Source organism: Podarcis bocagei, assembly GCF_964188305.1.
Source record: "Podarcis bocagei genome assembly, chromosome: 8".
NCBI classification, from domain to species: domain Eukaryota; kingdom Metazoa; phylum Chordata; class Lepidosauria; order Squamata; family Lacertidae; genus Podarcis; species Podarcis bocagei.
Genome location: NC_138133.1, coordinates 14,543,580 through 14,554,957, shown reverse-complemented (window position 1 = coordinate 14,554,957; position 11,378 = coordinate 14,543,580). Strand labels below are relative to the sequence as shown.

At 42.8% G+C, this 11,378-nt stretch overlaps 1 protein-coding gene across 2 annotated transcripts in view; it reads right to left on the bottom strand.

The window, feature by feature from the left end:
* Positions 1 to 433: 433 nt before the first annotated feature.
* Positions 434 to 11,378, bottom strand: part of FBXL7 (F-box and leucine rich repeat protein 7) — a 218,190-nt gene continuing 207,245 nt past the window's right edge. For both annotated transcript variants that reach the window (XM_081206458.1, XM_081206459.1), the window contains 2 exons: positions 8,407 to 9,018; positions 434 to 1,224 (listed from right to left, as the gene is read on the bottom strand). In XM_081206458.1, the coding sequence (XP_081062584.1) occupies positions 488 to 1,224; positions 8,407 to 9,018 (1,349 nt within the window). In that variant the 3' untranslated portion in view covers positions 434 to 487. The remainder of the gene's footprint in view (positions 1,225 to 8,406; positions 9,019 to 11,378) is intronic.

Here is an 11,378-nt window from a genome sequence, read left to right as displayed (position 1 = left end):
TGAGTCTTGTCATGGCTTCTTCCATTTGTTTCAGTAGGATTTCCAGTACAATCCTATGCATGTCTACTTGAAAGGAAGGCTCATTGTTTCCAATGGAATTTACGCCCAGGTAAGTGTGTATAGGCCTGCAGCCTTAGTCACAACTCACTTGGGCATTTGAAGCCAAAAACAAACTGGGACTTCTGTTACTCTCTTTCCAGACTGTACACACACACACACACACACACACACACCACAACTATCTTGTAGCTCAGTAACCGTAAAGGCTAGAGAATTACCTTTTTAAAATACTAAATGCTGGCATTTTAAAGATTTGAACAAGGCCACTAAAAGGTGTCTTAGGGACCAAATGTAGATGATGTTAAGCCTCTATGTTTTCTGCTTATGGCACACAGAAAGTACAGCTGCTGTATACAGACATTCTGTGCAAGTGTACATACAGACATGTTTAATACTTTGCTTCCCTCAACAAGTGAGACCTGTCGCTTCAGAAAAAGGCAGGGTTGGTGTGCTCTATAATGCAGCGCTTGCAATGCCGTTTGACAAACCGCAAGGCTTCCACCGAGATCTCGCAATCCTGCACGTTCATCATCTGCAAATCAAAGCAGTTGGCCGCCACAATTTGCAGGCCTTGTCCGGTGATGCTTTCGCACGACTTCAGGCTCAGCCTCTTCAGATTGAAGCAGTTCAGAGCCAGGAACTCCAAGCCGGCGTCGGAGACCAGAGGACATTTCCCAATGTCTAGCGACTTGAGTTTTGTGCAATTTTTGGCAAGGTACTCCACTCCGTGGTCCGTGATGCCCTCACAGCCCCGTGCGTTGAGGTATCGCAACTTGCTGCAGTACTTGGCGATGTAGCGGATGCCGACGTCGGTGATGCGGGCGCAGTGGGCGATGCTGAGGTACCGCAGGCGCAGCTCCAGCTTGGCGATCTCGCGCATGCCGAAATCGCTGACAAAGCGGCAGTCGCTCACGCTCAGCTCCCTGATGGACGTGCAGTAAATCATCAGGTAACGGAGGCCTTCGTCGGTGATGCGGATGCAGCGGCGCAGGTACAGGTGTGTCAACTGAGTGCAGTGGGCAGCAATAGTGTGCAGGCCTTCATCTTCAAGGACAAAGCAGTCCGTCATGTCTAGGTAGCGGATAGAGATCTGTTTTCCATGTAAAGGAGACAACTTGATGGAAGCTTCACGGGTTAGGCTGATGCATGTAACTTTGGAACAACCTAAATTTGGGGAGGAAAAGAGAAGGTGGTTATTTGTGGCTCTGCATCGATGACTACTTCTCCTTTAAGAAAATAAAATACCGTATTTTTCGCTCTATAAGATGCACCAGACCACAAGATGCACCTAGTCTTTGGAGGAGGAAAACAAGAAAAAAAATATTCTGAATCTCAGAAGCCAGAACAGCAAGAGGGATCGCTGCGCAGTGAAAGCAGCAATCCCTCTTGCTGTTCTGGCTTCTGGAATAGCTGCGCAGCCTGCATTCGCTCCATAAGACGCACACACATTTCCCTTGCTTTTTAGGACAGAAAAAGTGAGTCTTATAGAGCAAAAAATACGGTAACCTTATTTAACGGGGTCTTCTATGCTGGGAATTTGAAGCTTCAGGACCTGTAAAAGAGTTTTGGGAAATAATCCATAGTGAATTGGAAAAAATGTTTAAAAGTACTTTTTCAAAAAAAAACCAGAGTCCTTTTCATTGGGGACAATTCAAATGGAAATTCCCAGGTGTCAAAAAAAGATTATTTATGTATGCTACTACTGCGGCTCATGTTTTGTTAGCCCAAGCATGGAAAACGAGTGAGGTCCCAACCAAAGAAGAATGGCAACTTAAGCTGACGGAATATGCGCAGCTTGCACACTTAACATATAGAATAAGAGAACAAGAAGAACATACGTTTAGAGAAGATTGGAAAACGTTTACTGAATATATGGGAAATAACTGTGTACAGCTGAAAATGCTGGCAGCATTAAGATAAATCCAACAGTGTAAACAAGTTTTGATGGATGTAATAATGGAATACTGAATGGTTTAGTTTATGTAAAATATGCAGGGATTTATGATATGTAAAATGAACCATGGAAAGAGAAGGAGGGAAGTCATTGATATTTTAAGGATGTTTAAATGAGTATTGAAAATTGTAAAACATTACACACACACACACACACACACACACACACACACGGAATTTGAAGTTTCAAGCAAGGAATATAATTAGTTAGCATCTTCAAGTTACACAAAATAAGACGTATTCCACAGTTTGGTACCTCTGTTTTGTTTTTAGTTTTTATTTGTATGTAACAAGCAAGTAATATGTAAGTTTGATGGAAGCTTACCTATCTTGATTGTGTCAGTAATTAATGCTATGTGTGCGCTCTGTATTTGTAAAAGGCCTCTGATCAATGTAACCAGCTTTATTCTGGACTCTGGCCACTTGAGCGTTTGGATGGCAACTACACTTCTGTCCTGGGCAAATTGCTGCCAAAGTATATGGAACTTGGCCACCTCTGGCTTACACAAAACCAACTACCTTGGTCCATATGTGTAATGGGTATGAGTTACTCGTGCGTAAACTGGTGCCTTTCTCGGTTAATTTGCCTTGTTAAACCTTTCTGACTGCACAGCCCCTTCTCATCGTGGCTGCCTCAGTCACTGGCAGAATCCGTCAGTGGGCGTTTCTTGAACCTCTTCCAACATAAAAGTTGTTTGACACCCAGTCTCCTCCTCCTCTCACTGCGCAGGAGTCTTCTGCGCAGGGAAGGCGTGGGTAGCGGAGGACCTGGGCTCTCCTCACTGATGTCCAGTGAAGAGTCCTGGAGCCCTCTCTCCAATTCCCCCGTCTGCCCCCCTTTATCCCTGGTGTTGCGCTGATTGGCTTCCCCCTCTACTGAGCTGTTTCTCCCCCTGCTGCTGGGTCCTTCGCCAGCATCATCTGGGAGCCTCCGCTTCGCCTCTCGCTCCGATGTCAGTTCCCTGACAATATGCATAAGGGAAGGAAAGACATGATTCACATGCTTGCACATTGGTCATTGCTGTAGAGGGAAGTGAGGAGCAGATGAGGCTCATCAACCTGGGAAGGTAGCGTTGCAAGATATCTTCAGGAAAAGAAAATGCTATGGAGTAAACCCTACACAAATCTGGAGTGGAGTCCCTAAGATTGGATAGCACCTTGTACCCATCCTTCCATCAACTCCTGCATACAAGCTGGTGTCAAACATATTGCTCTACTTTCCTTTGAACCACTTCAGCAAGGTCAAGAGGGGGTCTTGTTGTCTGGGCAGCCCAGGACCTCCAGTCACACTGCCCAGGCTTGCTCCTTGGGGAGGTCACTTCAGTGTTGCTAACACAGTGGTTTGATTTCGCCTCCGGAGGTGTACTCCGATGTCAAAGCAATGATTCTTCAACATCAACTTCGTTGGACTGGTCTTGTTGTGCGGATGCCTGATTATCGTCTCCCAAAGCAACTACTCTATTCCGAACTAAAAAAATGGAAAGCGTAATGCTGGTGGTCAACAAAAGAGGTTTACAGACTTCTCAAGGCAAGTCTAAGAAAAAGGTAGTATAAACACTGACAACTGGGAAACACTGGCCTGCGAGCGCTCCAATTGGAGAACAGCCTTTACCAAAGGTGTCATGGACTTTGAAGATGCTTGAACTTAGGACGAAAGGGAGAAAGGTGCTAAGAGGAAGGCACACTTGGCAAACCCTCACCGTGATCAACTCTCATCTGGAAACCTATGTCCCCACTGTGGAAGGACGTGTGGATCCAGAATTGGCCTCCACAGTCACTTACGGACTCACTGTTAAGACTGTGTTCATGGAAGACAATCTTACTTGGCTATGAGTGATCACCAAAGAAGAAGAAGACGATGACTCCATTGTCTCTCGAGACAGACAGATGACAACATCAACATTGGTCTTTAGAGGGGCCCAGGTGATGTAACTGATTCATGCCAGTACCAATAAGCTTTTGCCTACACTCTGGTCTGTAAGATCCAAGTTGCTTCTCCTAAGGAATTATGATGCAATGGCAGAGGGTTAAAAGGAAGATTTAATCCATGCTGTGAGAGCTGCAAGCAACTTTGCATCATGTGCTTCCATGACACAGCATGACCTTTGAGCACGGCCAATGTAGCCTGCAAATGTCAGGAAGATTTCTCAGATGAATATCATCTATTTGGGGACTCCGCACCGCCTACAAGAAAGGTAGGTAATTCACCCACTACCTTGTCATAGAAGGTCTTTCTGCCTGTGGTTTAAATTTAATGACATTTTCCTGTGGCTGAAACTACTTTTCCTGTCCCAAACAATAAAGATGTAAAAACCTGCAGGCTCATAGCAGTTTTCCACAGAGGAAATGTAAAGGATTTGAAATGGAAGGAGAAAGTTTCAAGAGAGCTGAAAGAACTTTGGCCAGCCTTTGAGATAATGGTTTGCAGTCAAGCTCACATGTATAGGAAGTCTGCCCAAAACTGATCTCTCTCTTAAAAGTGGAAAAAAACTGAATGCTAACTTCTGTGTGGTTTTGACATGAAAATATTATTTCCAGGATACCTAATTGAACAGAACCTGAATGACTCAAACGAGGCCTTGGGAAACTTTCAAGCTGTCAAATGGTCACAGTAATATTCATAGAATAACTGGTTATTATTACTATTATAAATAAATTTGTATACCGCCCTATACCTGCAGGTCTCAGGGCAGTTCGGAGGATAATAATATAATAATTTATAGTTTATACCCCGCCCATCTGGCTGGGTTTCCCCAGCCACTATGGGCAGCTCCCAACCAAATATTAAAAATGCAATACAGTATTAAACATTAAGAACGTCCCTAAACAGGGCTGCTTTCAGATGTCTTTTAAAAGTAAGGTAGTTGCTTATTGCCTTGACATCTGATGGGAGGGCATTCCACAGGGCAGGCGCCACTACCAAGAAGGCCCTCTGCCTGGTTCCCTGTAACTTCACTTCTCGCAATATACATAATCAAAACAAAAACAACCCATTAACGCCCCCAACGTTGGATAAACGTTTTTGCCTGGTACCTAAATGTGTATAATGAAGGCACCAGGTGAACCTGGTTCATGCAAAGGACAGGTCTCACTGCATGGTTATAAACAGATTCCCAGAAAAAATGTACCTTTAGCAACATGCACACATTTGGAAACATGCAGGCGTACTCGATACATGTTCTGAGCACACCTCCTGCCCTTGCATGTGCAGTCAGTTCCATGTGATTACGGACACCAAACTCACTCATCCGCTCCCTCTTTCTGCTCACATCAAAGCTATAGATTGTGCGCACCTGCTCATTCAGGAGAGTTCTCACACCAACAGTGGTGCAATGGATGACTCTGCTCAAGAACATGTGGAAAGGAATGTGGATCGTGACAAATCTCATTCTCTCACGTGCAAATCTCCTGGATAATTCTATCTGCTTCCTGACACATATGTCTGGAAGTGAGCCAAAGTGGTTAAATCATTCATGCACACAAACACACCATTGTCATCTCTTTTGCTATTCGTCGTGAATTTATGCAACTACTTTCCTTTCCTTTATCTTATTTATGATTTTCAGTTTTATACATTTCAATAATTTTACCACCATTTTAACATACAAAAACTTATGGAATATGCAGGAATGGCAAAACTTACTGGAAGAATAAGAAATCAAAATAAGCTTTTTATAAAAGAATGGAAATAGTTTATGGACTATTTACAAACAAACTGCAAACAGATAAGAACATTGGCAGGATTATTGTAATAACCTGCAGTTTTATAAAAGTATATAATTAAAGCAGATGAATAAATGAGCATATTAAGTTAATTTGGATATGCAGAAAATATTAAAAATAAATTTAAGAGGGGGAAGGAAGTCAAGGTTTGAAATAATGATTGTAAAATTAGTGAAATGTATAAAACTGAAAAGTATAAATATTTTTTTAAAAATAAAAACCCCCAGCTACTTTTAAATCCCATTGATATTTGTCTGTAACCCGGTGGGACCAGAAATTCATGGAAGACTGGAGTAAATTTACGGACTACTTGAAAAGTATTTGTGAAGATCAGACGATGTTTGTAGGTTTGAAAGAAGTTTTGTGAGGAGTATTATTGGAAGTATTGCAAAAATGGAGAAGGGGAAGGATGATTTGTTAAGAGATGTAAAGGCAATATAAAGTTAAGAAATGCATAAGAACTGGTTAAAATGGTGGATCATCAGAGGTGCTGATGGAAGTCTAAAAAGATTGTATAAGTGATAAGTTTTGTGGTACATTTTATAATTTATATGTTAAAATCAATATATGTCTGTAACACTCACTGGGTACTTCTGGTGTGTGGTTCAATAGGCTATAGATGCTGATATGCATCACTGTATTCTTAGTATCCTTTTGATATGGCAATAAATTGGGCTCAGAGCAGGCAGCTGAGACTTGGTCTGCCAAGTTGCATTAAGAGGAACCAGAAAGATGTCCACATTCCTTAGCTCAGACAACCTCTCCAGCAGAGGGCAGTATTACACACACCATTTAGCACAACGTTTTGAATATTTGAGAATTAATTCAATCTCATTCTGTTGTAGCAACTGCAATGAAGAGAACCCTGTAGAAATTAAAGACTTGGATGGGCAAAAGTGACCATTGCAGCTTCTCTCAGCTTCCATATTTTGAAGTTAGGGAAGTTTTAAGTGAGGGAAGTTAGGGTTTTGAAAAAGACCCCATGAAAATAAATCAGCATTTTAATGAATATTTCTCCTGATCTGCACATTTTGGTGTGCAATTTTTCCCAATCTGTGCATTTTTGCAAACCAATTTCCCCATTATAGTGCATTTTTGTATGTTATTTTTACTAATATATGTGCATTTACACTATAAGCATTTTTGTGCACATTACCTGTCTGAATAACTGCATCACAATATTTGGGAACAGCGAATTTCAAAGGATGACTTTGTTTTGTTTCATGTATTGTTCTGGAAAGTGCAAATCTGGTAGGTCTGCCTTTAATTGCAACCTGAACTGAATTTATCCCACACCCCTAGTTGTATTACAATAGTTAGTCTTTTAAGGTACCACTGGACTCTTGGTTGGTTTTGTACACCTGAGGCAATTTCTGCCTCTGCAAACTATGGCTTTAATTGAAAAGACACATGAAAGACAAGCCCCCACTAATTTAAGCATAAGGTCACTTTGGAGAGATGAGGATTAGCCTTGAAGGTTTTTTTTAAAGATCAGAAAATAGAAAAGAAAAATGCATCAACTAGAACACAAAGGAGTTAATATTGGGATTTAGCTTTTAAGCATTCCATTCACTCACAAGCACACCCATTCATCCATCATTTTTTCATTTCCCTACACACAGAGACTAGAATCAGCACTCCATTGCAAATATCAAGTACCGCTGAGCAGATACAAGTCTGAACCCTGGGATCCGCAACAAGAGGGCTTTAGCCCTTTGCCCCATGATGTGGTCCTGATCTGGAAACCTATGCCTGCAATGTGCATTGCCAAACAGCAAGCAAAAAGAACAAAAGCTGTTGAGTTAAACTTCTTATTCCCAGGAGCCAGCATGGAGGTTGAGGAGGATGGGGTGTGTGTGAAGAGGAGAGGCCCTGGGGGCCAGATGGGAAGACTTTGGGGGCCACAATAAGCCTATTTATTTATTTATTTATTTATACATACCCTGCCCATTTGGCTGTGTTTCCTCAGCCACTCTGGGCAGCCCCAAACAGAATATTAAAAGCACAATAACAAACAACAAACATTAAAAAACATCCCTAAACAGGTCTGCCTTCATATGTCTTCTAAAAGTCAGAGCATTGTTTATTTCCTTGACATATGATGGGAGGGCGTTCCACAGGGAAGGCGCCACTACCGAGAAGGCCCTCTGCCTGGTTCCCTGTAACCTCACTTCTCAAAGTGAGGGAACTGTCAGAAGGCCCTCAGAATTGGATCTCAGTGTCCGGACTGGATGATGGGGGTGGAGATGCTTCTTCAGGTATACTGGGCCGAGGCCATTTAGGGCTTTAAAGGTCAGTGCCAACACTTTGAATTGTGCTCGGAAACATACTGGGTACCAATGTAGGTCTTTCAGGACCGGTGTTATGTGGTCCCAGCGGCCACTCCCAGTCACCAGTCTAGCTGCCGCATTCTGGATTAATTGCAGTTTCCGGGTCACCTTCAAAGGTAGCCCCACGTAGAGTGCATTGCAGTAGTCCAAGCAGGAGATAAGTAGAGCATGGACCACTCTGGTGAGACAGTCCGCGGGCAGGTAGGGTCTCAGCCTGCGTACCAGGTGGAAGCTGGTAGACAGCTGCCCTGGACACAGCGCCTCTTAGGTGAAAGCTCCTCATCCCTGACTTAAGCAAAGTTCTCCACCCAAATATAAGCACAGATATATTTTCTATTACCTGACACATCCAAGTGCTCCAGGTTGGGACACAGCGACACCACATCAAAGACCGCCTCGTTGGAAATATTGTAGCAACCCGACACCTCTAACTGCCTCAGTTCAGGGCAGCATTGAGCAATAGTATAGAGTCCTCTGTCTGTGAGCCGCCTGCAGCCACTAACAATTACCGTCTCCAACATGAGACAGACGTTGGGCGTGTCCTGGCAAAGTCGCCTGGTCAGCACCTTCAGGGCTCTGTCCACGTTGATTGTCTCGCCCGTCAAGCGAATAGTCCTCCAGAGATGGGGGTCCCAAGCAAGATTATACCAGCGGCGACACACACGGGCGCAGCGGCACAGCTGGTTGGTAGGCAGGAAAGAGAATATCTGGATCACCGAATGGTCTGGCAGCCGGTCAATGTTAGCCCGTTCCTTCTGAAGTCGGGAGGCAGACCGGATGAGAGGATGGGTGAGGCGGGTTGGAGGAGGCGAGTGAACCATTGCAATGGTCTCCCCGGTAATTGAAGAGGACGATGTGGAAGATCCGCGGCCATTCTGCAAAATGTGCGAATTTGGCGGACATATTAGTGCTGGGCTGGGCGTGCTGAGAGTCCGCATGCTCAGGTCCGAATCTGAAAGAAACCAAAACACATAGAGATGAGAATGACTTTTGGAGGAGCCCATGTTTTAAAATATCATGAAGTCATCAGAAGGATTTGGATTCTTAGCAATAGAAGATGCCCCAAAAAAACTGATTGATGATGCTAATCGAAATCAGATATTGCCCCGATTTGGCCATGACTTATGTCAGGAACGAACCAGAGCAAGCCTTGGGCTTGTATGCTCTCCTGTGTTCTGTTGGGACCAGGAGTTTGTAGGTCCTTTCTTTCTTTCTTTCTTTCTTTCTTTCTTTCTTTCTTTCTTTCTTTCTTTCTTTCTTTCTTTCTTTCTTTCTTATAGTTTCTTATACTTTGTTGTGTCACCTGGAGTCATAAACTGTGGTTACCCCTAACTATGATTAATGTCTTACAAGCCAACAGTCTTCTCCCAATAAAGTTTGAAAAAAGATATACAAAAGTTAATGTCAAAATTTCCAGTATCTTTTTATATCAAAGATAAAAGAAACTAATCTAAATAAAAACAAAACAAAGGAAAACAAAGAGAGAGAGAGAAAAGAAATTCCAATTCTTTGTCGGTCAGCTATATATGTAGAAAAATATTCAAAACACCCACTCCAAGATAACACCCAACAATTCCACTTTCTATAAGCCAATATTTTCTTCCATCCTCAAACCCAGATATCACAAGTCCATTTTCTTGTAAAAAGTCGCTAAGGGGTTCCCAGCCTTTAGTAAATATTGACAACGATTTTTCCCTAACTGAACACATCAACTTCCCCAACTTGTAAGGCAAAACATGGGCTAAAATCTGACTTTCTGAAATTAACCATAGTTAGTATTAACCATAGTTCTCAGTTCAGATGACACAGGAAGCTGCAGTTAAGGAAAAGTGGATGATTCAAAACTCTTCCTCTGGATTGCATGCTCTGTCAAAACTATGATATACTGCAAAGTATGAACAAAGTATGAGCTGTTAGAGTCACAGCTAATGGTCAGGGGTCCCTTTACCTTTACCTATACCGTAAACACAGATATGTACTACCAACTCTTCATACTTAGATATAAGGAAATAGGTACAATAATGTCAGGTACACTACAAGGTGTACTGAGAAGGGAAACCCTCCCACATTTCAGTTGATCCTGTCCATTTTCCCCTCCTAGATCCACTGGTACACGGCCCCTGGTCACTTTTCCCAAAGGAAATGTGGCCCTCAGCTCTGAAATGTTGCTTAAAGGTAAAGGTACCCCTGACCATTAGGTCCAGTTGTGGCTGACTCTGGAATTGTGGCGCTCATCTCGCTCTATTGGCCAAGGGAGCCAGCGTACAGCTTCCAGGTCATGTGGCCAGCATGACTCAGCCGCTTCTGGCGAACCAGAGCAGCGCACGGAAATGCCGTTTACCTTCCCGCTGGAGTGGTACCTATTTATCTACATGCACTTTGACGTGCTTTCGAACTGCTAGGTTGGCAGGAGCTGGGACCGAGCAACGGGAGCTCACCTCGTTGGGGGAGTTGAACCGCCGACCTTCTGATCGGCAAGCCCTAGGCTCTGTGGTTTAACCCACAGCGCCACCCGTGTCCCTCGTTGCTTACTCGTCAAAGCCATTCAACAGGGGATTTTTTTTATAACTGAAGGAAGATAGCCTTACTGGCATTGATTCTTGACACAGTTGTAAGCAGGGTGGATTTGATTTAAATCAAATCAATTTAAATCACAATTTAAATCACTAGCCAGTAAGACTTGATTGATTGATTGATTAATTAATTAATTAATTATTTTTACGAAAGACTCATTCTTGCTGGTCTCATCTTAATATTTACAACCAGAGGAAGGTTTTATTTTTGGAAGAATAAATTTTCAGAGTAGTTTTTTACAGTTATATCAAAAATTATTGATTTGGTTATCCCTATTAGAAATACACAGACACATAATTATGAAATTATTGTGCGATTTAATATGTTAAAATAATCAGAAATTATTGTGAGGTTGAATAAAGAGGCCAAATAAAAGGTCATGCTCAATCTCTACCCACAAATCCCCCAGCCCCCGCCAGCATCCGGCATTGCTTTAAGCGAGCAGAGAAATTAAAAGTTGACAATTGGGCGAGGCTTCCTCCAAAACCTCTTAATCAGCTCTTGGCAGAGACGCTCAGTCATGTCAGACACTTGCAGATTTGAGGAAAGGTTGACCTTTTACCTTGTCATGACTAAGACTCCCTTTCCTATCCCAGATCAGATAACAAGGTGGCTTCTCGTGTCAGCACCGCACAATGTTTCTTGTGTTAGCACAGGGATCAACATAAGGCTCTCAAATGCACAACTACACCCTTTGGGCACCATAACTATAAAACAATGCAGTTTTCAAGCTATAAT